This window comes from Aphelocoma coerulescens, chromosome 7 (genome assembly GCF_041296385.1).
Source record: "Aphelocoma coerulescens isolate FSJ_1873_10779 chromosome 7, UR_Acoe_1.0, whole genome shotgun sequence".
NCBI lineage: Eukaryota > Metazoa > Chordata > Aves > Passeriformes > Corvidae > Aphelocoma > Aphelocoma coerulescens.
In genome coordinates this window covers 38,537,978-38,562,315 of record NC_091021.1, presented here as the reverse complement: position 1 = coordinate 38,562,315, position 24,338 = coordinate 38,537,978, and the positions used below count along the sequence as shown (strand labels likewise).

The 24,338-nt window shown below is 39.5% G+C and overlaps 1 protein-coding gene across 1 annotated transcript in view; it reads left to right on the top strand.

Annotated features, from left to right (window-relative positions):
• NEB (nebulin) overlaps window positions 1-24,338 on the top strand; it is a 96,483-nt gene that overhangs the window by 44,978 nt on the left and 27,167 nt on the right. Inside the window, exons 74-115 of the mRNA XM_069021334.1 lie at window positions 38-142; window positions 596-700; window positions 786-1,097; window positions 1,397-1,501; window positions 1,752-1,850; window positions 2,029-2,130; window positions 2,312-2,419; window positions 3,244-3,555; window positions 3,680-3,784; window positions 3,869-3,973; window positions 4,654-4,758; window positions 5,650-5,757; window positions 5,848-5,961; window positions 6,807-7,004; window positions 7,619-7,723; window positions 8,153-8,257; window positions 8,337-8,441; window positions 8,929-9,036; window positions 9,686-9,799; window positions 10,232-10,429; window positions 11,250-11,354; window positions 11,584-11,688; window positions 11,960-12,067; window positions 12,342-12,449; window positions 12,792-12,899; window positions 13,429-13,533; window positions 13,622-13,726; window positions 13,906-14,004; window positions 14,192-14,302; window positions 14,458-14,562; window positions 14,780-14,884; window positions 15,157-15,261; window positions 16,373-16,477; window positions 16,749-16,853; window positions 17,352-17,456; window positions 17,672-17,776; window positions 19,303-19,407; window positions 21,641-21,745; window positions 21,847-21,954; window positions 23,248-23,352; window positions 23,967-24,071; window positions 24,191-24,295. Of these exons, the coding sequence (XP_068877435.1) occupies window positions 38-142; window positions 596-700; window positions 786-1,097; window positions 1,397-1,501; window positions 1,752-1,850; window positions 2,029-2,130; window positions 2,312-2,419; window positions 3,244-3,555; window positions 3,680-3,784; window positions 3,869-3,973; window positions 4,654-4,758; window positions 5,650-5,757; window positions 5,848-5,961; window positions 6,807-7,004; window positions 7,619-7,723; window positions 8,153-8,257; window positions 8,337-8,441; window positions 8,929-9,036; window positions 9,686-9,799; window positions 10,232-10,429; window positions 11,250-11,354; window positions 11,584-11,688; window positions 11,960-12,067; window positions 12,342-12,449; window positions 12,792-12,899; window positions 13,429-13,533; window positions 13,622-13,726; window positions 13,906-14,004; window positions 14,192-14,302; window positions 14,458-14,562; window positions 14,780-14,884; window positions 15,157-15,261; window positions 16,373-16,477; window positions 16,749-16,853; window positions 17,352-17,456; window positions 17,672-17,776; window positions 19,303-19,407; window positions 21,641-21,745; window positions 21,847-21,954; window positions 23,248-23,352; window positions 23,967-24,071; window positions 24,191-24,295 (5,040 nt within the window). The remainder of the gene's footprint in view (window positions 1-37; window positions 143-595; window positions 701-785; window positions 1,098-1,396; window positions 1,502-1,751; window positions 1,851-2,028; window positions 2,131-2,311; window positions 2,420-3,243; window positions 3,556-3,679; window positions 3,785-3,868; window positions 3,974-4,653; window positions 4,759-5,649; window positions 5,758-5,847; window positions 5,962-6,806; window positions 7,005-7,618; window positions 7,724-8,152; window positions 8,258-8,336; window positions 8,442-8,928; window positions 9,037-9,685; window positions 9,800-10,231; window positions 10,430-11,249; window positions 11,355-11,583; window positions 11,689-11,959; window positions 12,068-12,341; window positions 12,450-12,791; window positions 12,900-13,428; window positions 13,534-13,621; window positions 13,727-13,905; window positions 14,005-14,191; window positions 14,303-14,457; window positions 14,563-14,779; window positions 14,885-15,156; window positions 15,262-16,372; window positions 16,478-16,748; window positions 16,854-17,351; window positions 17,457-17,671; window positions 17,777-19,302; window positions 19,408-21,640; window positions 21,746-21,846; window positions 21,955-23,247; window positions 23,353-23,966; window positions 24,072-24,190; window positions 24,296-24,338) is intronic.

Genomic DNA, 24,338 nt, shown 5'->3' with positions numbered 1-24,338 from the left:
CAATTCTGATAATATTATTAAATGACTGTTTTAACAGCCAAAATACAAAGAAGCCTGGGAAAAGGACAAGACTATGATCCATATTATGCCAGACACACCTGAAATCAATCTAGCCAAGGCTAATGCTGTTAATTACAGCCAGGTATGTTTATCATTCTGTTTTCTCTAAAATAGTATGTGAATTATATCATTCTAACATGTTGAATCTCTTTGAATCTCATTGAAGTCTGTCCTCATACAGGGCTTGCAACCCTTCCCTGTACTGAATATCCTTAAAGTATTTAGCCATTTGAAAATAAATACTTACATACAGCTATTTAAAAATTATTAATATCATGCCCCACTGAGGGAATATTTTATTAAAATGGATGAGAATCCAAGGCATATAAATATTTTCTACACTTTTACAAACACCCTTCTGTGCTTTATAGGTTGTACAGCCAGTCTTGCGTGTTTCAGAGGCAGCTGCATTTATGGTTAGGAGCAGGAGTAATGCTCAAAAACAGCCAGCAAATAAATGGCTGGAAACTGTGTTTCTGTAATGGCAGATGCCAGAGCATTCAGCACGTGTGTGATGTTTTCTCTGTCTTTTCAGAAACATTATAAAGGTGCTTGGGATGAGCTGAAGGTGAGCTACGATTTGAGAGCAGATGCAATTCCAATCAAGACAGCCAAGGCTTCTAGAGAGATTGCCAGTGATGTAAGTGCCAAAAGAGGCGTGTCACATGCTCCAAGAGCTCTTGCATGCTAACTGTTACTAATGGTGACCTCTGCTCTTCACCCAGTACAAATACAAGCTGGACCACGAGAAGCAGAAAGGACACTACGTGGGAGTGCCGAACGCAAGGGGAGATTCCAGAATCCAGTTTGCCCTGGACATAGGCAAGGTTCAGAGCGAACGAGAGTACAAGAAGTACTTTGCCAAGCTGAAGACCCAGTGCCACCTGCCAGTGGACATGATGTCCATCGTGTCAGCCAAGCATGGGCAGAGCCTGGTGAGCGACACCGACTACCGGCACTACCTGCACCAGTGGATCTGCCTCCCCGACCAGAACGATGTCATTCACGCCAGGCAAGCCTACGACCTCCAGAGTGATGTAAGTTCACCTGAGAACACCCCTTAACTTAATCCTGTATTACCTCTTCTTATTCTGCTTCAGCTCTAAGGAGTGGGATCGTCTGAATTCAGGGAGCTCACCGTGCTCTTTGTCAGAGTTGCAAAGTATAGGTCAATTATAAATTGCCACGATTGAAGGGTGGTAAATTCAGATGTAGTGCTCACGTTGGAATTACTGATCCCTTTTAACCACTGGAAGTAAATGCCTTTATTTATTAATCTTGCTGGATTGCACTGTGAACTGTAGCTAACAGCATGGACCCTATTTTGTTTTCCCAGGCTGTTTATAAAGCTGATCTGGAATGGCTGCGGGGAATTGGATGGTTGCCAAATGATTCTGTTGGAGTCAAGCATGCCAAATATGCTGGAGATCTCCTGAGTGAGGTAACCAAATGTTTTTCAGTACTAAAATTTTCTTCAGGGGTATTTTTCACTCAAAGTATTTTAAGTGGTTAAACACATAATGGTTTTTTTTTTTCAAATGGAAAATACAGCTGTAGTATTTTCACAGCATTCATTGTATATGGAGAGGTTTTTCTTCATGTGAACTTCCTTGTCATGTGTATCTATTCAGACTTGCTGTATTAGGTGTCAAATATTCCAGGGTAATTTGTTCTTCTTTTGCCTTGTACAGAGAAAGTACCGCACAAAAGTTGAAACTCTCCCATTTACTCCTGTGGCTGACAGAGTTGATTATGTCACAGCAAAGAACAGCAGTGAAATTCTCAGTGATGTAAGTTTGCTCTCAGTTTTGGGCTACATTTGACTTCTGTGAATTTGTATTTAATGTGCTTTTAAGATCTAATGGCCTTGCAAATTCAGGGGTTGGTTCATTATTTCATGTGTAAATTATGGTGTTTTCCCAGTTCTGTGGTGGTGCTACAAGGCAGTCATTTTTTTCTGTGTCCTAGGTTAAATACCACAAAGAATGGAATGAGGCCAAGTCAAATTACACTCTCACAGATACACCCCAGCTGGATATGGCCCGAGAGGCAGCCAGAATTCTAAATCAGGTACATGGTCACTCCTTGACAGCTTCTACTCACATTTTTTAGGTATTTAGAAAACATGCCTTATTAAGAACAACCTGAAAGAAGGATTTGTTATCCTTATACTTCTATATAAACTACATATATTCAGTAATCGTTATCATTGTAGTAGTGTTGAATTCCTCATCACTTTTGTTTTCCACAGAATTTATACAAGGAAAGTTGGGAGAAAGAAAAAGCCACTGGTTACCTCTTGCCTCCTGACACGGTGCAGATCTCTCATGCCAAACACTCGAGTGATGTCCAAAGTGAGGTAATGATTTTTCTCATTAGGAAGATGATTGCTTGGAAGCCTGAAATGTTAAAGGCTTTCAAAATTCACTGCCAGGCTTTAAAAGCTTTCCATTTGGGGTAACACCCAGACTTTTCATGACCCATGAATTCCACTGTCCTCCAAACAATTCAGCCATCTTTGTGATTATGGGGTTTGGAGATATCAGTGCTGAAAGGTCAGCTTGACCCTTCCACATTCACTCTCTCCAGAAACAGGTCTTCCAAAATCAACTGAGCTGGACTTCTGTACTTTGTGTTACATAATTGAAGTGATACTATGATTGTAACATACATGGCTCTGATTTCACCTTTTGACCTATCAAAACCTGTAGGCCAGTACACACCATACATTTTAAACATTTCTATAATGGATATTGAAATTATTACATGACTCTTATTTGGAATAAACATTTTGTCAAAACAGTGTGATGTAAATACCTTAAATGAGCATCCACTCTTCAGACAATCTGAAATAATTTGTTGCCAAAATGAGACTAAATGCACTTGTTAGAAAACATTTTCTAACAAGTATTTCCTCTTCTGTTGACGATACTATTTACTGAAAATTGGGAGTATATTAGATTAGAAAATGCTATATTTTGAACTGGAAGGCCTATACAAAGTAATATTATTGTTTGTGACCAGATTTTTATCTGGTCGTGTACCCATAACCTAAGGCTTTGTTTGACAACTCCCTGTCTCATCTGCTCTTTGTGTTGACAAACCTGAAGCTGTTCTCAGGTTAGAACCAGACTGGATACAACCAGTGCTGATTTTATCCATATTTCTCCCCTCTTCCATCAGCTGAAATACAAAGCTGAGTATGTCAAGCAGAGAGGTCACTATGTGGGAGTTGCCAAGATGAGGGATGACCCCAAGCTGGTGTGGTACGAGCACGCGGGTGAGATCCAGAACGACAGGCTGTACAAATCAGACTACAACAAAACCAAGTCCAAAATCCACATGCCTTCGGATGCCATGTCAGTTGTGGCAGCAAAGGAGTGCCAGAACTTGGTCAGCGACGTTGAGTATCGCCAGTACCTGCACGAGTGGACCTGCCACCCTGACCAGAACGACTGCATCCAGGCACGGAAGGCCTACGACCTGCAAAGTGATGTGAGTGATGCTACAGCCCTACGAGGTCCTTTCCACATGGTCTGGCCTAAGGATATTGCCCACAGTACACAGTCCATCCTGAGTTCAGTAATGTCTGTCCTTTTGCATTTTCTTTCTGACTTAGAACATTTACAAAGCTGATTTGGAGTGGCTTCGTGGCTGTGGTTGGATCCCCCTCGATTCAGTGGAGCATAAGAAAGTTAAGAATGCACAAGAACTGATAAATAAAGTAAGAGCATATATTTCAGCATTTCTACAATTAGCACTTCTTTCTCATACACAGTGTCTAAGATATTTTTCCACCTCTTTGCAGAGAGCATACACAAAAGAAGCCCTTGAGAACTTTTCCAAATACACCAGCGTGGTTGACACTCCTGACATCGTTTTGGCAAAGATGAACTCTGTCAATCAGAGTGATGTATGTAATTTTTTTTAAATATAAACTTATTTACAAGAATGAGTAGGTGATTTAATTGCTTTTTCTAGCCTATACTATATTTAGCCATATGTATGTGTATGTGAGCACATGCTGCTTCATTAAAAACAGGCTTTCCTGGGGTAAATAAGTTTAGTAAGAAGTGATATGAATGAACAACACAATCTTGCTGTATTTCTATAGCAATAATAATTCTATATGATTCAATATTTCTATATTTCTAATCTCCCTATATTATTGAATAGTATTCTATATTATTCAGTAATTTCTATATTTCTAATATTTCTATAGGAAAATTTAACATTTTCCTATAGAAGAATATAGCATGTCCCTGACTTAGAGTTTGCAAAGGTTTTTCTTATAGTAGTTGAAAACTGAGTCATGTTCTTGGTGAACAGTTCGTGGAGTTCCTGATGTTGCTGAACTGTATTTGCTGAGCGGTATCTTAAATTTTTCAAGAATACCATGTGGATTTTGAGGTGACACAGGGACATTTGCCTGGGTACTAGAGTGATTGGAATGTCCTACACAACATTATTGCATGATAACATAAGAGAAAATGAATGTCTCCTTCTAATAGATGGAGTAGTAGCAATAATAATAATAATAATAATAATGTATTTCTCCTGTGGAATTAACACTGTGTTTGTTTTCTTTTGTAGCTAAAATACAAAGAAACATTTAACCAGGAGAAAGGCCAATATATTGGGTCTGATGATACTCCTGCTCTGCACCACGCCAAAGACATGGCCTTGCTCCACAGTGAGGTGAGATCCCATAAATATCCACCTAAGCACTGATTCCCTTGCACAGAATGTGGGGTGGACTTGAGGAACTGTTGTGCTCTCAGTAGAGGCACTGGGAAAGTTATTTAATCCCTTTTTATTTCAGCTTTTCCCAGTTTGGATCATTGGAACCAGGATAATTTCTTTCCTTATTGAAGTGATCTTAAGGCACAGCTGTGTGATGCTTGGAAGTCATAATAGTGTGACAAAACCAAATATAATTCCATCCAATAATACCTTCTGAGACTACTGATAAATTTTAAATTTAATTTTAATAAGAAAGGAAAACTGTAGATGATTTACATTATTAAGCAGTTACTTTTGAGTTGTCTCACTAATTTTAACGAGAAACCTCTATTTTTTGAAAATATAAGTGATTACTCGTTCATATGACTAGGCACTTCATAATCTTGTCTGAAGGTGAATATATTTAATATTTAACAAAATACGTATTAGGAAAGTGCCACTGGCACTAATGTTTCTTTAATAAACACCAGTATTTCTTGAAGATTTTCACAATTTTGATCATCTTTAAAATTCTCAATCTCAATTCTATCCTGCACTTTTAAACAAGAGTTCATATCTATATTTTGGATATTTTTATTACTCTTCTGGTGTAAATATAGTAAAGAAAGAAGAAGTCAGCTCAAATTTGTGCTCAGGTAGCTTTCTGAAGGGAACACTTGTTCTGTGTGCCTCACATTGAATGACTTTTCAAAATGAACATTCTCCATTTAATTTATTGGGACCCACTCTGTAAAAATATCCTGTATTCCATGTCAAATCCCCTGTGTGTATGAATGGCAGAGTCAGGCTTCTTGGGAAGTAAAATTGATTTTTTCATCAAAACCTCTATGTGCTTTGTTTGTCCAGAAACATTATAAGAAGGCTTGGGAAGTGAGCAAGCCCATTGGATACACTCTGGATGAGAAATACATTCCACTTGTGGGAGCCAAACATGCAAACCACATCAACAGCGAGGTCAGGAGGGATTTTCCCATTCTTTCCCCTTTTTTCCCCCAATATGTTGTGAGAATGAATGTTTAAAATTTCCACGTGAATGTTTTTCAGCTTAAATATAAGGAAATATATGAGAAGCTGAAAGGCCATTACCTGGCTGGGAAGGATATTGGTGATTTCCCTGGAGTCATTCACTCCCTGGAATTCCAGAAGATGAGGAGCGCGGTAAGGAACGAACGAGTCTGACTGGAATATTTCCCATTTGCTTTATGTCACCATTTATTCCACTGATGAAATGCACTATTTCATTACTTAAGCATAAATAATGCAAAGCTTAATAGAACTAGTGAATCACAGGATCTTTAAGGTTGGAAAAGACTTGCAAGGCCAAGTCCAACCTTAACATCAATCCACAATAATATCAGTAACAATTATTTCAATGTGTTTATATTTCCTGAATGCTTATTTTATATGTGGGTTGAATAATTGAATTTTAAATGATTTAGGAGATTGAGAAGGGATTTTTTTAGCTATTAGAAATATTGGAGTGAGGAAAAACCCCTTTTTCTATTTCAGTGTAAGGATCTGAGCAGTAAAAAATGCCATGTGTGTTTCATTTCCTTTACAAATAAAAGTGTAGATTTTGAGTAGAAATAGGAATTTAAGAACGGGAAAAGTAAATGCACATTTTGTGTGTTGCTGTTCTCAGCACTGCACATACAGCATGTCATGCAGGGCATAAAATCAGTGTAATCCCAAATATTCTGTCTTTAATTAGATAAAAACCATGTTTGGAACATGACTTTTTTAATCCTGAAGACTTGTTAGTTTTCTCACCAGCTGTTAAAACTGCAAGTGGAGGTAATTCTTGTCCTTCTAGAACCTCATCAGAATAAAGGGTTATTAATATCCAAGTTAAAATTTCATGCTGTTGAATCCTATGGGAGTTTAGCTACTAAATCCAGGAAAGTTATCTCAGATTGTGCTGTCACCTTTTAGTCCAAAATCCAAAATTATGCAGAAAATCACTCTTATTTTCTCTCACCTTTTCCCCAATCTTTGCTTTTCAGCTGGCCTACAGAAAGAATTATGAAGACACCAAGAAAAATGTCCATATTCCAGCTGACATGATGAACCACGTCCTAGCCAAGAAGTGCCAGTACATCCTCAGTGACCTGGAGTACCGCACTTACTTCCATCAGTGGAATTGTTCACCTGAAGAAAATGATGTTATCCACGCCAGGAAAGCCCAGGAGATTCTGAGTGATGTATGTTTATCTTTTATGGAGAATCACAGAATAGGCTGAGTTGGAAGGGACCCATCAGGGTTATCCAGTCCAATTCCTGGCCCTGCTCAGGGCACCCTAAAAGTCCCACCAGGAGTCTGAGGGTGTTGTCCAAACCCTTCTAGAATTTACATGAACTTACTGAACCCATTTGTTTGACATTATAGAAGCCTTTCCCATCATTTATTCCAAGTTATTTAAATATAAAATACTTTCAAATATCTTCCATAATATTTAAATGTGAAATTAATAACCACGGCTTTAGATTCTTCATACCAATCACTGCAGTAGTCCTTATCTATTGTAATTGGGAATGCTGGAATTAGCACAGGGGCCAGTTCAGCATCCAGAATCCTTCTGGATCCAGTGGGTCTGGAAAAGAATTCCCCTTTTTTGTTGGGGTTGTATCAGCCCACAGCTGAGAGAATGGTGCTCATATTCTGCAGTCAGTGGTGTCTCAGCTTGGGCCAACCAACCTTCCCAATAAAATCTGAGGGTGTGTTAATTGCCTGGCTTATTAGTATGCAGAATTCCTTGGTTTGATTGGCAGAAGGCAAATTTCTTCCTAACTTGATGTTCTGTTCACTTCCATGTAGGCTGTGTATAAAGATGACTTAAATTGGCTGAAGGGACTTGGATGTTATGTCTGGGATACTCCACAAATCCTACAGGCTAAGAAATCCTATGACCTCCAGAGCCAGGTAAGTATGTTTTCCTTAAATAAATAAATATTTATACATGTATTTTTTTTCATTTCTGTTTCCTTTTAGGTTGACATGTCCTAGTCCAGAGCTAGGAAGGAAGTGACTCCTGTTACATCAGAAATATTTTGTTCAAACTGTAATAGTACAATCTTTGAATTGCTTCTGTAGAGACATCACCTGTGTTATTGGAGGAGGAGAAAACTTAGGAGAATGGAAAGACAACTGTGATTTTTAATTTCATTTTTCCTTGGTTCATCCTGGCTGTATATTGAGTATTTCTATTTTATGACCTGTCACTTTTAGAGTTGGTCTTAAGTGAGCTGTAATCCTCAATTTCAGTTATCCAGATGTGATTTTAAAGGAAGGCAGGGGATTTCCAGGTCATTTTCAGCACTAGTGAGTGTTTTGTTGGTTTTGTTTCCTTAGATAAAATACACCTCTGCAGGGAAGGAGAACTTCCAGAACTTCAGTGTGGTTACAGACACCCCTGTCTATGTGACTGCTCTGCAAAGTGCTGCCAATGCCAGCGAGGTGAATCCCCACCTTTTCTACTCAGGATTGTCCTTCTGAGCATTGAAACAATTCACTAAACCCAGCTTTCATCTTCTAGGTGAAATACAAGGAGGAATTCCAAAAAACTAAGGACAAGTACACAACTGTGACTGACACAGTGGATTCAGAAAGAATTCATAGTTTGAAACATCTCTATAGTGATGTAAGTGTTTCTACAGGATTTCTTTTCTCTCCAGGACTTTTAATGTGGGTTTTTTGGTTTTTTTTGTTTGCCCACTCTGTTTGAAGATAAACATCCAAACAAGGAGCTCATTAAAGCCAGTGCTGGCCCTCTGCACTACCTGAGCTTGGGGGAGATGTTGTATTTCAGGCAAGGGCCATATTTTCCAAGTGTAATGCCAGTCTTGGCAAAACACCTGGATGAATAAATGGATTCCCTGGATAGAATTACACCTGAACAAAACTAAAACCTTGTATGAGAACAGACATGAATAGTTAGAAAGCATTTTTATCAACCTTAACATGCACTGTCAAGATTAAACTTCATGTTAAATATTAATGTCTTGTTTACAATATTTTACTGTGTGGTGTCTAAATAAAAGCAAAAGGGCTTTTGATTTCTATTGGTTGTTGGTTATTATTTATGAGAATTATTTTTCCACTCACACAAACTTTCTATTTCCCCACAGAATCTCTACAAGAAAGCCTGGGAAAAAGTGAAGGCCACCAGTTATGCAATGCCCTCAGATGCTGTAGCCTTGGCACGTGCCAAAGAACTGAAGCACAATGCAAGCATTGTAAGTGAATTAAATATTTTTTTTAATCAGATCATGAATTCTAACAATTAAATCCTTCATGTCATGCATCTACTATAGATATAAATAATTTTTGAACTTTAATTTATTTTCCCTTTTTAGCTGAGACATGTATCTGTAGATAATAATTTTTCTCTGATAATTGTTTGGGTAACAGTCCTTTGTGGCTTCTTGTCATGGAGAAAAAAGTCATTTTTTTATAGTAATCCAAACTGAAAATGTTAGGGTTTTTCTAGTCTAAATGTCATGAGCCTCTAGGTCAGAAAAACACCAAAAATCTTCAAATAATGCTTACTAAGTATAGAAAACATCTTAGGCTTTACTGAACTTAGAATTAAGAGAGACCACTCCACAGATCTCTCTAAATGAAGGAGCTGGAACAATAAATAAGTACCTTACTCTACATCTATTGATTTTTAAAATGCTCTAATCAGCTGTTATTCTTACAACCTGATTCTTACAATGTGCTTTCTTTACCATTTCAGACAAAACAGAAAACCAAAATCCTGCTTTAAAGCCTTTCTCTACTTGTAGGACTCAATGTCTTGCTTAATGATGATGAGTTTTGTTCCAAAAACACAACTGACCCATCAGAGTCAGTTAATTGTTACATTTCTTTGCTTCTGCTCAGGTCAAGTACCGTGAGGAATATGACAAGTTCAAAGCCCTGTACACCCTCCCCAGAGGTGTTGAGGATGATCCCAATACAGAAAGGTGCCTCAGAGTTGGGAAGCTCAACATTGATGTAAGTGTTGGTTCTGGATATGAGTTTTCCTGATAAAGCCATGCTTATCTCAGAAGCCACCCCTCAAAGAATCCACGTGCCATGATCCAGACATCCCATTCCCACGTGCATTTGGCAGTGTTCAGTATTTGCCAAATTCTAGGATCCAACCATAAATTTAAATTTTAATTCAATTATTGCATTGCCTGCGTGGCCAAACCTTTAGTGTAATTGTGGGTAAAATCATCATCTGCCTCCTTTTAACCCATCAGCACAATGAAAAATGAACAAATAATATTTCAGCTGCGTTGCTGAGGTTCTGCAAATTATTTTTAGAGCAGGCCAGATACAAGTTTTAGTCATGGCCAAAGCGATCGCTCTCCCACTGACATCCCAGGAAAATAGCAATGATTTCCTCCAAATTTACCAACAGTTTGTGCTTTAACTCCACAGCGTCTGTACAAAGAAACCTATGAGAAGACCAAAGCCAAGGTCCACATTATCCCAGACATGGTGGACATCATTTCAGCCAAGGATGCCCAGAAGAAGATCAGCGAGGTCGATTATCGCATGCGGCTCCACGAGTGGATCTGTCTGCCAGACCTGCAGGTCAACACCCACGTGCGAAAAGTCACCGACCAAGTCAGTGATGTAAGTCCACAAATCACCTCTTCTGGCTCACTGCTGAGATCATTCCTTCATTTATGCTCTGTTAGAGGAAATAATTTAGCAAAAATTTCGCAGGAGCGCTCTGAAGTTGTCACTTGACTTCGTTGTGTTGTGGTTGTGTAACACTTGGCAATGAATGTGTAGTTGAGATGGGGCTTAGTTGAATAGAATCAGAAAATCCCACAGTGGTTTGGGTTGGAAAGAACCTTAAAGCTCATCTCTTCCACCCCCTGCCATGGGCAGGGACACCTCTCACTGTCCCAGGTTGCTCCCAGAGCTGTCCAACCTGGCCTTGGCCACTCCTGGGTGTGGGGAGTCCACAGCCTCTCTGTGCAACAATTTCAATAATTTCAATGCTATCAGTGTAGGCATTTGGGTCATAACATTACCTTTCTACCCATGCAGCCATCCCTGTCTCTAAATTGTCCTTTATTTGGTTGCATGAGGTGTGGAAACTTTGGAAGTCTGAGAAAATCCTGGTTGGGCAAAGCTTCTACACACTTGCCTTATGTAGGTCAGCCCAGGAGTAGGATCTGGCAGTAAATCAGTGTCCAGTAGGATGTGCAGGTAGTTTTTTTTTTTAAAAATCATTGGATTTTTAATTTATTGCCCAAATTGAAGCAAATTGAACAAAAACTATTTAAATTCCAAAAGGAATAGTTTTGATTTTTCTCAAACAAACAAAAAATCAGAGTGGTAGAAACTCTCCTTGCCATCATTTGACAGGGTGTTTCAGAGTGATTTAGAAATGAGGGGTTAGATCCTAATGGGATTCTTACAGGTTCCTTCTCTGACTCCTTAGGTGATCTACAAGGATGATCTGAACTGGCTGAAAGGCATTGGCTGCTTTGTCTGGGACACTCCTGAAATCCTCCATGCCAAGCACGCCTATGACCTTCGCAGTGATGTGAGTGCATGACTCTGGCTTTGCTTCTTAGTCTTCTTTTTCACTTCACTGTAGCTTTGTTCTACTCCAGGTGTAGTCTGGAAAATGTTATTTATCCTTCTTGGTTGAAGGATTCATTAAATAACCAGCCATAGTTTCAATATACTTTCTGTTTCAGTACTGCTTTGTTAAAAGAATAATTATTTGATAAAATAAATAGTAAATAGAGCTCTTTTATTTCTCTCTGCAGATTAAGTACAAATCTAAGGCAGAAAAAATGAAGAAGGACTTCACTGTGGTCACAGACACTCCTGTCTACGTCCAGAATGTGCTCAGTGCCTTGAATTTAAGTGAAGTAAGTGCTTGTCTCACCTACCAGCCAATATTCCAAGTGCTGTTACCTCACCAGCTTTAGAAATGTGACTTTTAATATTTTTTAATAACTTAATTTTAGTAATTTATTAATTACTGGTTATCTACACCTCATTGTAGACACAATCACTGAAACCATTAGTTGCCTGAAGCCAAAAAACCTTCATCCAGTTTCTTTAGGAGCAATTCCTATTGTGTGCAAACAAAACATTCTGTGAGAGAACCTGGCAATTATGACTTTTTCTCTTTCCCAGGCTGTCTATCGTGGTGATTACAGGCAGAATGTCAAGGGCAAGATGATCTCTACTGATAAAACAGTGGATTTGGAGCGGGCATATAATGCAAACAAAATACAGAGTGAGGTAAGTACAAAACTGGGTTCCACAGACTTTCTGATACTGAAACACCAAATTCTTTGAATGTCAGTATCTGGTTTTAGCTTTTCAGGTGAAGCTGCGTGTCACTGCTCTAAAATGAAAGTGGGAAAATATCCTCATTTAAGCTACAAGGATGCATTTTAATGCAGACATGAGGGAAATCTTTTGCCTGTTGTGATCAAGAGGTTTCTGAGATGAAGGGATTTTCCTCTCAGATATGGCTCACAGTTGCACAAAGTCTTCCTCTCTCCTCTTGCAGAATTTGTATCGCTGGGCTGGTGTGAATGCTCTGCCCACTGGATACAGCCTTCCCACGGACACTCCAAACTTCCAGCATGCCAAACACGTCCAATACATCGGCAGTGATGTAAGTCAGGGGCTAAATCCTTCTACACCATGGGAACGATCAGCAGCCCCAGATAAGGGACTCTCAGCTTGGACCTTTGCTATCAAAATAGAAATTTCCTCAGCAATATGCAAATACCTTATTAGAGGGAAGAGAAATGGAATATATTATTAACCTTGGGCCATATGATAGAGGGAGAAATAATTATGATGTGTAATGTATTTAACTTTGATACAGCTACATCTCACTTGTTTATCTCAAAATCTGTCTCTTTCTAGAGCATAAATTGCTGTCAGAAGTGCAGTGTAAGTAGAATGATGATCAAATTTAGTTTCTGTGTTGTTTTTGTTGTACTTTTTATAGCTGAAATATAAAGAAGCCTATGAACACATGAAAGCCAAGGGCTACACTCTGGGACCTAAAGATGTTGGCTTTGAAAATGTGAGGAAGGTCAATCAAGTCATTAATGAGGTACAGTAAATATATGTATTTGCTTTCAGTTGTATTTGCAGTGCCCAAAATATGTATAATGAGAGTACATTGACTGGGAGGTTGTAGGATCCCTCTTCTTTTAGGCTTTTAAGAACACAAATTTATTTAGAGAAGTATCCATCAAGAATGGTGAGGGATTATTGATCCAGGCTGAAACTGTTACCATAATATAAAATTGCAGCCTAAGTTTATTAGCTGCGATTAAAGTTGAATAGAAATTATTGTATCTGTGTAAAATTGGGTTGCAATAATTGCAGGTTTTATATATATTTTTTCACTTTTTTGATAATTGGCTTTAACAGCATGAAAATTAAATATATGTATTTACATGTTTTTAGGATTAGAGTCTGAGATTCTCCTACTAAAAACAATTATGGAAAATCTCCACCTGGGTAGAAAATACTAATTTGTCTAAGAAGTGCTTATAGTGTGCTGAGCTTCTTTGCCATTCAAGGTTTTCCAATGTTTTAAACTATGTTAAAGTGCAGAATGTTGTCTCTTGTGACAGAGGCTGTACAGGGCAACGTACCACAAGAACAAGGACAAGATCCACACCACCCCCGACACGCCCGAAATCCGCCAAGTCCGAGCCACCCAGGAGGCTGTCAGCGATGTAGGTGCCCTCCTAACAGAGCAGCAGAAGAAACTGGGATTATTCCCTGAGCAAACATGTGAAATGCTGTTTTGTTCTCTCTTTTCAGCTGATCTACAAGTCAGATTTCTTCAAGATGCAGGGACACCTGATCTCCCTGCCCTACACCCCTCACGTGCTGCACTGTCGCTACGTCGGGGACATCACCAGTGACGTAAGCAGCTGCTGCTCACACACCTGGTGTGAGGCCCAAAACCTCTGTGCTGGGAGTGGGACTGGGTTTCTCTCCCTTCCATTCTCTTCTGGAACAAAAGAAATGCTTTGTAACTGTGTTAAAGACTGATGATTGAAACTATCCCAAAAGTTGACCGTTGATTGTGATGTCTCTCGTAGAATAAATACAAAGAGGACCTGAGGTGGTTGAAGGGCCTGGGTTGCTTCCTGTACGACACTCCTGACATGGTCCGTGCTCGCGAGCTCCGGAAGCTCTGGGTAAGACTTCTCCTCTGGGAAACGAGTATGACAGCAGTGGATTTGTTTCTGTGCTTGCAGGAAGTGAAACAAATGAAAACCAGCAAAGAATAAGAGAATTTTGTGCCATGCAGCCAATTAGTTGTTTCGAAGCACTGCTGGGTAGCACTGTAACATTTCCTTTATTAATACTGCTTTTCCTTTCCAGTCTAATTATATCTACACAAGTACTGCCAAGAAAATGTGGCCTAAAGTCAACGTGGTGTTGGATACCCCTGGATACAGAACAGTGCAGGAACTGAAAACCCATCTGAGTGAGGTAAATTCTGTTATTTCTGCCCAATTTTGTAGCTGTAATGAAGCCCTCCCTGCGTTTTTTTTCTGAAATAAATGAGAAGTTATAATTGCAAGCTGTGATTGTGCAGCTTCTAAATAATAGCAGAAGAAATAATTCCTGGACCTGTCTTTTCCCAGCTGGTTTACAGAGCTGCAGGCAACGAGCTGAAGACAAAATACACTTCTGTCCTTGATACACCTGACTTCATAAGAGCCAAGAAAGGACAGAAAATACAGAGCCAGGTGAAAAATTTGTGCTGATATAAAACCAGCCAGGGGATACTTCTTAATATGTTGTTAAAGTACAGCAAAAGCTTTTCAGACCTTTTAAAAACAACTTGAAATTCTTAAAAAAAGCAGTGGCTATGTGTATATTGTGAATTTGCAGCTGCTTTTCAGAGATATAAAGTAGAATTTAGTTGAAGTGTGTATTTTTAAAATTATTTTCTTCTTGCTGCAGTACTTGTATGTGGAACTTGCCACAAAAGAGAGGCCCCACCATCATGCTGATGGTCAGACTCCAGCCTTTACACATGCCAGGAATGTCAAGGATATGATCAGTGAGGTAAAGTCTTGGTTTTTAAATTTGGTACCATTATGCTGAACTCCTTACAAGTTTTTTTTATAATTTTAGTGGTAATTTCAAGGCTCAAATCTGTTTAGCCTTCACTTATTTTTTTTCTCTCTTATACTCAAATTCCACGTTTCCTTTGTAAGTTCTGGTGAAATAAAACATTCTGAAAATGTTTCAGTATTTTATAAGATAAACTTTTTTGCAGATTGGCAAAAGCTTCTGAAATTGCAATTATCACTCCTCCCTTTTGCTGTGTCTCTTAGAAAAAGTACAAAACCCAGTATGAGAAGATGAAGGACAAATACACCCCTGTCCCTGACACCCCAGTGCTGATCAGAGCCAAGAGAGCCTACCTGAATGCCAGTGATGTGAGTACTCCAGGAACACTCCTGCTGCTGCTTTTCCATGGATTCTTTATGGAAATAACAGGAAAAAGATCACTGGGGAAAAAACGTGCAAAGCAGAGAATATCTCAGTGTGGGTCATAAAAATGTGCATGTCCATTTCCATTTGAAATTAGGGTTGTTAAGTTTTGATTTGATTCCACTTTAAGGCCTTTCCCCCCCAGTTATTAGAATTCATTTTCCTTTCCCATTGCACTGAAGTGTGGTCTTACAACAAAGTAAAAATAGACTTAAAATAATTTGCTTACACATCAAGTCTCCAAATAGAGCAGACTGGAGTGAAGTGATTGATGCTGGGGCCAGCACAGAGTAACTTTTATCAGCTTTTTCATCTGAGTTTTGTGTTAGAAGTAAACTGCCCTGCCACTGAGAATGTGTTCATTTTTTAATTCAGAAGTAGATTAGAGAGAAAAATTACCTGAGCTGCTGCACAGGAGGTTGGTAAGGTGAAATGGATTTTTCCAAGCGTGGAATAGTTATTTGTGATTTAAGGCAATTAAAAAATGCTCATTTGTGAGAGCTTTTCCATATATTTCAGAACCAGCAGGATATGAAAGGACATGTGCAGGGCTGGTGTTTTGTTCTAGGGTTATTTAGTCTTACTGCTCTAAGAGTGATTTTTAAATACTGCCAAGGAGCATCCCAGCTCTTCTGTACATGGGAATTTCTCCTCTGAGAAAGTCTTTCTCCACAGACTGGGATGATCTTCCTGCTTTCTTCTGGATGAGGACAGGGAAGAAGGGATAAGTAGTTTTTTATGCCAGAAGAAGGGATAAGTAGTTTTTTATAGTGACAGTGGCACTTATGCTATTCTAGAGAGCAGTCCTGTGATGCAGGGGTGTTTTTTCTTCAATCTGAAAATGAATTGGGTGAAATTTTCTCTATTTTTCACCATAAATCTCAGTGAAATTACAGCTGATTATAGGCAATTGCAGCCTCTTAAAATTCCTCAGGGCTTACTTTGGGATGTCAGGCAGCAACACATCCCTGGATATCATTCCTGAGAAGTGAGGAATTTAACTGAAACAATTCCTGGCACATTAATCCCTTCTTTTGTGTGTTATTTTCTCCCCAGCTGCGCTACAAAGAAACCTTTGAGAACACCAAGGGCAAGTACCACACAGTGAAGGATGCTCTGGACATTGTCTATCACAGGAAGGTCACTGATGACATCAGCAGTGTATGTACAACATCTTCATTCCTAATTAGTGTTTGCCACTTAATAACCTAAAATAGGCCATTTATCCTTTTGTTCCATTTAAATATGACAAATAATCAGAGAAATATCAGCATTTTTAGTGTTGATTTCTTCCCTTCTCTGGAATATTGATTGCTGTTGACGTTACAAATTAATCTCTTTTCCACTCCTTTAGGTCTGATGTTTCAAAAAGAGAGGGGAATTGGAGTGTTCTCTTCAATTGTTTTACTTAATTCTTCCCTTTTCTCTGTAGATCAAATATAAGGAGAATTACATGAGCCAGCTGGGAATCTGGAGGTCCATCCCAGACCGCCCGGAGCACGCCCACCACCGCCTGGTCACGGATGCCATCAGTGATGTGAGTTCAGGCAGCTCCTGCATGGCACAGGCTGGGAGTTCCAAGTGGTTTCCAAAATGAAACCCAAGCCTTCTTTCCCAACAAAGGGAAAGGAGGTGATGTTTTTCAGTGATTTACACTCTGCCCTGGCAGATCTGGGAACTGGCAGAGAGAATCTGATGGCTAAAATTGCAGCACATCCCCTTGTCAAATTAGCAAATAATCTTAATTAATTTCAGTTGTATTTGCTTAGGTTTGTTTAACCCTGTAATGACCTTTAATTGTGCATTTCTGGTCATACACAATAACCCCTTAACTGTACAAGATTATTTGTAATTCTCACAAGAACTCCAGTAGCTAATGTTAGATTAGATGTGTGAATAAACAGTCCATCAAAAAAATATGAGAAACTAATTTATTTTATGATGGCTGCAACTCTGTTTGCCACACCTTGTGTTGAGGTTCATTTCAACACCGATTATCTGCTTAAAACTGAGTCTTTTTACTTCTTTTCTAAAGATCAAATACAAGGAAGACCTGGCATGGCTCAAAGGCACTGGCTGTTACGTGTGGGATACTCCAAGTTTTGTCCTGGCAGAGAAGAATAAAGTGCTCTATAGTGGGGTGAGTGAAAGCCTCTGAATTGTTGCTGAATGGTTTTTGACATTTGCTGTACATTTACAACAATTTGTTGCTGTTAGAAAAGTTGAACTCACAAATGTAATAATTCCCCCTTGATTTTGCCACAGGTTACCTCTAAAATCACATTTTCATTGCCTTAATCCTTCTTTGGATTAACATGGGCTGGGTTTTGTGTGTTTGACTTTCTTTTGCTCCAGTGTAAGTACAAGGAGAATTTTGAGAAGACCAAGTCCCAGTTCAAGTACGTGGCTGACTCTCCAATCAATGAGCATTTTAAATATGCAACTCAGCTGATGGATGGGGTAAGTAAAGATTTCTCTCGTCTCAGGCTTAAGTAGTTAGTCTGTGAGTAAATACAGAGTTGAAGGTTGTTCTTCTTTACATTCAGGCTTGAAGATGCCTTAAGATCAGCCTGAAGTCATGAAAGACAAGGTTGTTGTTTTTCTGAGTATTAGCACACAAAAGGTTTGCAGAGCCTAGAAAGTGAAATCCCCACCCCTGTTCATTAATTTTTTATGGCAAAGGAGCTTTTCCTTTGCTGACTTAAATAATGCTGCTGGTGTGGTAACACTGTGTTGGTTTCCATCTGAAAAAGGCATAGAGAGAATTCCAGTTGCTTTCCTAAAACATTGACAAAACCTTTATTGGTATTAGGAAGACAGTTTTGTCTTTTTGAAGTTACCACAGCTTGTTTAATTTCAGTGATTTTTCAGGAATTTTTCCACTCTACCACTCAGCTTTTTCTTGTTTTTCTCCTGTAGTGCTAAAGAAACAATTTACACAACCTAATAGTGAAGGGGGTTAATGAACACCTCTGGGTTTAAAAATCAAATCACCACTGTAGGATTGCTGTTCTACACACCCAGGACAAATTCCATGGTAAACACCATGTTCAGGGTGACTCCTGTCAGCTTAGAGTTGGAAAAGCACATCAAAATCTGATGCTTTTCATCAAAGAAGCAGATATTTAGATTTATATCTTGATATTTCTTTCTGTTTCACTAGCCATTATGTTGTATCATTTCCTGTCAGTAAGTTTATTATTGTGTTACCTGTTCTAGGTAGGGAAAACTGTTTCACAACAAATACCAGAGTTTTTATGAAAATTGTTCAGTCTTTTTATTGTTCATAGAGCAAATAAGGAAAAATTTAATATCAGAAACATAAATGGGTAAAATTTTACCAGTGGGGGCTCCATACATTAAAATGAACTTGCCTAAATATCTTTTAAGTGATGTTTTTAGTAGCATCTCATTGTGTTCTCTTTGGACTCAACTCAGGAATCTACAATACAGAGTTGCTTCTGCAGTTACTTTTCATGAAGAAAGTCAGCCATAAAATTGCTTATTGAAGGGATGGAATATAGGCATCCTTAAATTGTAGGCCTTCCAGAGGCAATTTAGAAATGCATTTACCATTTGGAAATCCCTTCCCTTCCCTTCCCTTCCCTTCCCTTCCCTTCCCTTCCCTTCCCTTCCCTTCCCTTCCCTTCCCTTCCCTTCCCTTCCCTTCCCTTCCCTTCCCTTCCCTTCCCTTCCCTTCCCTTCCCTTCCCTTCCCTTCCCTTCCCTTCCCTTCCCTTCCCTTCCCTTCCCTTCCCTTCCCTTCCCTTCCCTTCCCTTCCCTTCCCTTCCCTTCCCTTCCCTTCCCTTCCCTTCCCTTCCCTTCCCTTCCCTTCCCTTCCCTTCCCTTCCCTTCCCTTCCCTTCCCTTCCCTTCCCCTCCCCTTTTGGACATGAACTTCAACCCCAGCCTGTAAAGAGGTGATAGCAGTGATCTCTCTGTATCTTAACTCTCTCTTGTTACACTGTATTATGCTATTCTGAGCAGAAATTATATAAAGCTGCCTATGAGAAGCTCAAAGATAGGTACAGCGTTATTGTGGATGATCCCAGGAATCTGCTGGCCAAGTGGGGCAGCACTCTGAGCAGTCAGGTACTGTGGGAGCACCTGGAGCAGCCCAGAAGCTCTCTCTAAAATCTCTGTGTGCCACGTTCACACCCAGCAGTATCACAGCCCTGTGATACTGTGATGGTTCTTCACTCGCTCACACAGTCTCCATCCTGCCACCCAAAAAGGAGTCACTTTTTGTGTGAGCTGGTCTGTGCATCTGTCCTGTATGTACTTCCATGATTGTGCATCAATGGACATCAGGAATCCAGTCCCTCTTGAAGCCACTGGAGAGGTTTTAAAAAATGCAGAATCAAGCATTTATTTTTTAAAACCTCTCTTTTCAAATCATTTCTAGATAAAGCAACAGGGACATATTTGCCTTAATCTCTAATTTACCTTCATCTCCCCCCAGAAATGATTAATTTCCCTAACATGAGTGTAGGCAAATTTTTTAGTATTGACTCTTGACAGTGCTAATTATTCAGATGTAAATTGTATGCACATGTGGATGAATACATACAGCACCTTGCCTAAATCTCTCCACTCTCCAAGTGCCTGGGATCTAGAGCTGTGTCGTTGTTCATGTTGTTCATGGGTCTCTCTTGTCCTTGGTTGCCATTTGCATGGACAGAAAAGCTATAAATCCTTTGCCAAGATGCTCCTGCAGCACGGATGCAATGAAATTCTGAGGCCAGATATGCTGACAGCACTCTACAACACATACCTGTGGAGCCAGGTAATCTGCAGAGCTGCTGCTCTAGGACACCTTAGATACCCACTTTAGCTGCTTGGACTTGTCATATTTACTGCTCCCTAGATTTCCATGGAGTTCAGACCCCAAAGCTTCCTCACTGTACTTAATGCTGGCTGTGATAAAATAAAACAGAATATCTGAAACAATATTTGCTGTCACATGGACGTCGCTCAGCTCAAGCTGAGCTTGTCCCCATTTTCTCCTTTCATTATAAAAAAATTGGTATGTATTGCACATATTTGTATAGAACAGCAATTTTCCATACATTTCAGATATTGGCTGTTAGCTCTTCCTGGTATTTCCCTAACCCAATCCTCATTCTGACACCATTTCTTGGCCTGGCCACCTTTCCATAACCCCAGTTCCTTAATTCAGAAAGAGCGTGATGGATTTGACAAGGAGGTTCCAACATTTATCTCCCACTCTGCCCAGAATGGTATCAGACACAGAACAGTTATTTCTGCTCTGAAATCACAGCTGCTGGCAGTAACCTCACCCTTTGCAGTGGGAAAAATGATTCCTCATCAGGAACTGGCATATAAATGATAGACTGGAAATGCAACAGTAGAAAACAATTCCATGTGAGGGAATTGTAATTCTTTGTTATTGCCTGTGCCAATAGTGACACTCTTCAGAAATAAATTACTGAAGGTCTTTCAGACATTTCTCTTCCATTTTTCTGTGGATTTCTATTCTTTCATTAAAAACTCCTTGCAGGTAACTTTGAGTAGGTTTGAATTCAAAAAAAGAAATGTCTGACCTGCATGTCCCCCCAAGTTCACTTCATGTTATCATCGATTATTTGTTTATCATGTTTCATATTTTGTCTGTCACAGTCCCATTTCAAATGCATGGTTTTATTTTCTGATGAAGGGTAGAGCATGAAAATTTGTTTATAAAAATGTGTTTTAACCTTTTCCAGCTGCCTTCAGGCTGTCTACAATGAATTCCTATTCTTGGTGAACAGCCTGTTCTCACTGAACTCTGTGAAAACAGGTTTAGAAACCCAAGCAGGGCAAGGTGATCTTTAAGAAAATCATTACCAAGCACAAATCCTGCTGCCAAAGCCTTTAAAATACCCTGGCATTGTGATATATTTGGTATTGTTTTTGTCTTCTGCTGTGCAAGATGATGAACATTTCTTTTCATTCTGATCACAGAATCATTAAGGCTGGAAAAGACCTCCAAGGTCACCAAGTCCAAGTTCCAACTGAATATGATGAATATTTAAGAATGAGATACTGTCCATTATGAAGTTTAAAAGTCACTGCTCTGCCAAGATTGATTTTTTAGCTCAGTCATGGAGATTTTGGCTTGAAATCACCATAAAATTAATCAGACAAATAAACAGGCAGCCTCTTAGGCAAGGAAGGAGTTTGCAATTCAGCTCCTGGTGCATGTTCTGCTTTCTTTGGCTTTGTTGGGAAGGTTTTGCAAATTTATCCGTGGGTATAATCCCACCTCTGCAAGAGGTTTTGTCCTGCTCTGTGTGATTAACTTGGAGCCTTCCCCCATCTCCAGATTCAGTACAAGAAGGACTATGAGAAGAAGAAAGACAAATACACCACAGTTCTGGATACTCCAGAATATTTACGGACCTCAAAGGTCAACAAACAGATCAGTGACGTAAGTGTGGATCCTTTGGCGTGGGATCATCACCCCCAGGGAATTTCCAGCTGACACCAAGGATTCCAAGAAATAATCCAACCCCAAATTTGTCCCTTCAGATTATTTACAAGTTGGAATACAACAAAGCCAAGCCCAAGGGCTACACCACCATCCAGGACACGCCGATGCTGCTGCACGTGCGCAAGGTCAAGGACAGGATCAGTGATGTGAGTAAATCCTCTGTGGCTGTGGCATCAAAACCACACAAAATTCACTTTTTGACTTGATAGCCAATGTTTTTAACTCCTATGTAACACTGTCAGTGAAAATCATCACCTACTTAGACCATATTGGCCTGTAAAAGGATATCTGCATTCAGTGCTTTGTCAAAACCCCCAGTTTTTCAGGGAGTTTTTAATATCATTTTCTCCTGGAGCTCTTGGAACTTTTTTTTTTCTGGGGCAAGCCACCCCTCACTGGAAATAAAAGCCATGAGCTGGAACTGATATCTAAATCATTAATTTGGAGAGTTTTTTTCTGGGTTTTCTTCCTCTAGTGGCTTTTTTTTTTTTTTTTGAGGATTGAATAAAATATTTCCTGCGTTGCTGTGTTTATTAATTTCTTGTATAGATATTGTGAATAGGTTAGGTAAATATTCTGATCTAAAATAAATATGTTTTGATTGTGGGGCAATAGAAGAGTAAAAAGGGGAGAGAAAGGAAGAGGGTGTGGATAGAATAATATAAGATTTAGGAGTCCTGGTCCTAATTCCTTCTCTTACCCTTTCTCTCTGTCCTTTGTATTGTTGTTCCTTAGGTATCCATAAATAAAATGAGAGTACTAACACTTCTGAAACTCAGTGTGGTACTGGCAGAATAAGTAGCCTGAATGTCATTCAGATGCTCCATAAATTTCTACCTAATTAGTAAATCCAGTAATTAAAAATAACCATTTTATCCAGATACTAAAGTGGATCATTGAGAGAAAGAGATGTGAATTGAAGGACATTTTTTAAGTTCCAAACTGAATGCTGAGATTCTCTGAAGGAGTTTTCAGTTAGTGTAACTATCAGAAAATAAATTTCTTTCAAAGATTTCTTTTAGCTGCAAAAATCTAGAAACAGGCAGAATTACTGCCCATGAATAGATCCTGTTACACCTCAGTCTGTGCCTCCTGGTGAGTTAGAACTGCCACATTTTCTACTTAAAGAGAAGTGCTGCTGGAGAGGACCCTCCTTCAGGCAGGTGCTTGATATCAAGTTGCATCAATGGAATTTATTTTCATGGAATCCCAGAATCATTGAGGTTGGGAAAGCTCTCCAAGACCATCAAATCCAACCTGTGCTCAATCCCCACCTCATCACCAGCCCAGAGCCCTGAATGCTTCTCCAGTCATTTTCTCCTGTTAAGATTTTATCCAGACAGGAGCAATTTCAATTAAGTTTTTCACATTTTGATGCTTTTTTTTGTTGATGCTGCTATGATCTTTGTAAACTTTTTTACATCTTTGCCTTTCTTTAGCTGAAATACAAGGAAATGTATGAGAAGAGTAAATCTCACTGCAACGTCGTGGCAGATTCAGTTCACATTAAAACTCCCAGACACGCCTACAAACTGAACAGCAACGTGAGTTCTGTCTTGTTCATGTTTTAATTTTATTCTGGAGGGTGTTGGGAACTGGCAGTGGAAGCCACAAGGAATTATTTCCAGTTCCACTGAATTTTTTGGGCATCGTTTCTAATCCTTACGCTGCTGGAATAAAGTGTATTTTAATTTATTTCATACTAAAGTGCTCACTCTGGCAAGTTGTCCTTGAGGTCCTTGTATGTCACACAGCCTGTTCTTCCCATTGTCCTGCTTTCCTGGCAGAGACACAGCTGTCCCAGGAATTCCCTGGAATGATGCTCACAGAGACAAAGCAAGAGCTTTATGGGAAGCTGTCCTGTGTTTCTTGTTATTGGTGACCCATTTCAGTAGGAAGGATCTGAAAGTTCTCCCCTTCTCCAAAGTCAGAACATCATTTCAGTCCTTCATATTCCTTTCTCCACCTTCATTTTCCTTTCTGCACCCAGCAGTGGGAAAGCTGCAGTGTGCCTGACCCAGAGGAAAGCCCTAACCTGGTGTAGATGCATTTTCTTACCTCTTCTCACAGACCAAAAGAGAATTGGCCTCTGTATGTTGTGTGCAAAGTACCCAACTTCCAATGAACTCTCTTTCTGTTTGGTTTTCCCTGTGAACAGCTGGATTATAAGAAGAAATACGAGGCAGCCAAGGCCCACTGGCACCTGATCGCTGACAGGCCTGACTTTGTCCAAGCAGCCAAGTCCTCTCTGCAGCAGAGTGATGTAAGAAAATCAGAATACACTGAATATTCCCATTTCTCGTCTCCCCTGTTCAAAATTTTTAAAAAATTGGAGAAGATCTGAGACTCTTTTACTTGATCTCTTATTTTTTCTTCCTGCAGTACGAATACAAACTGGACCGGGAGTTCCTCAAGGGGTGCAAACTCTCTGTCACAGATGATAAAAACACAGTGTTGGCCCTAAATAATGCCATCCTGGCCAGTGATGTAAGTACCCAACTCACCTTTCCCCTCCAAGTTCTCTGCTACC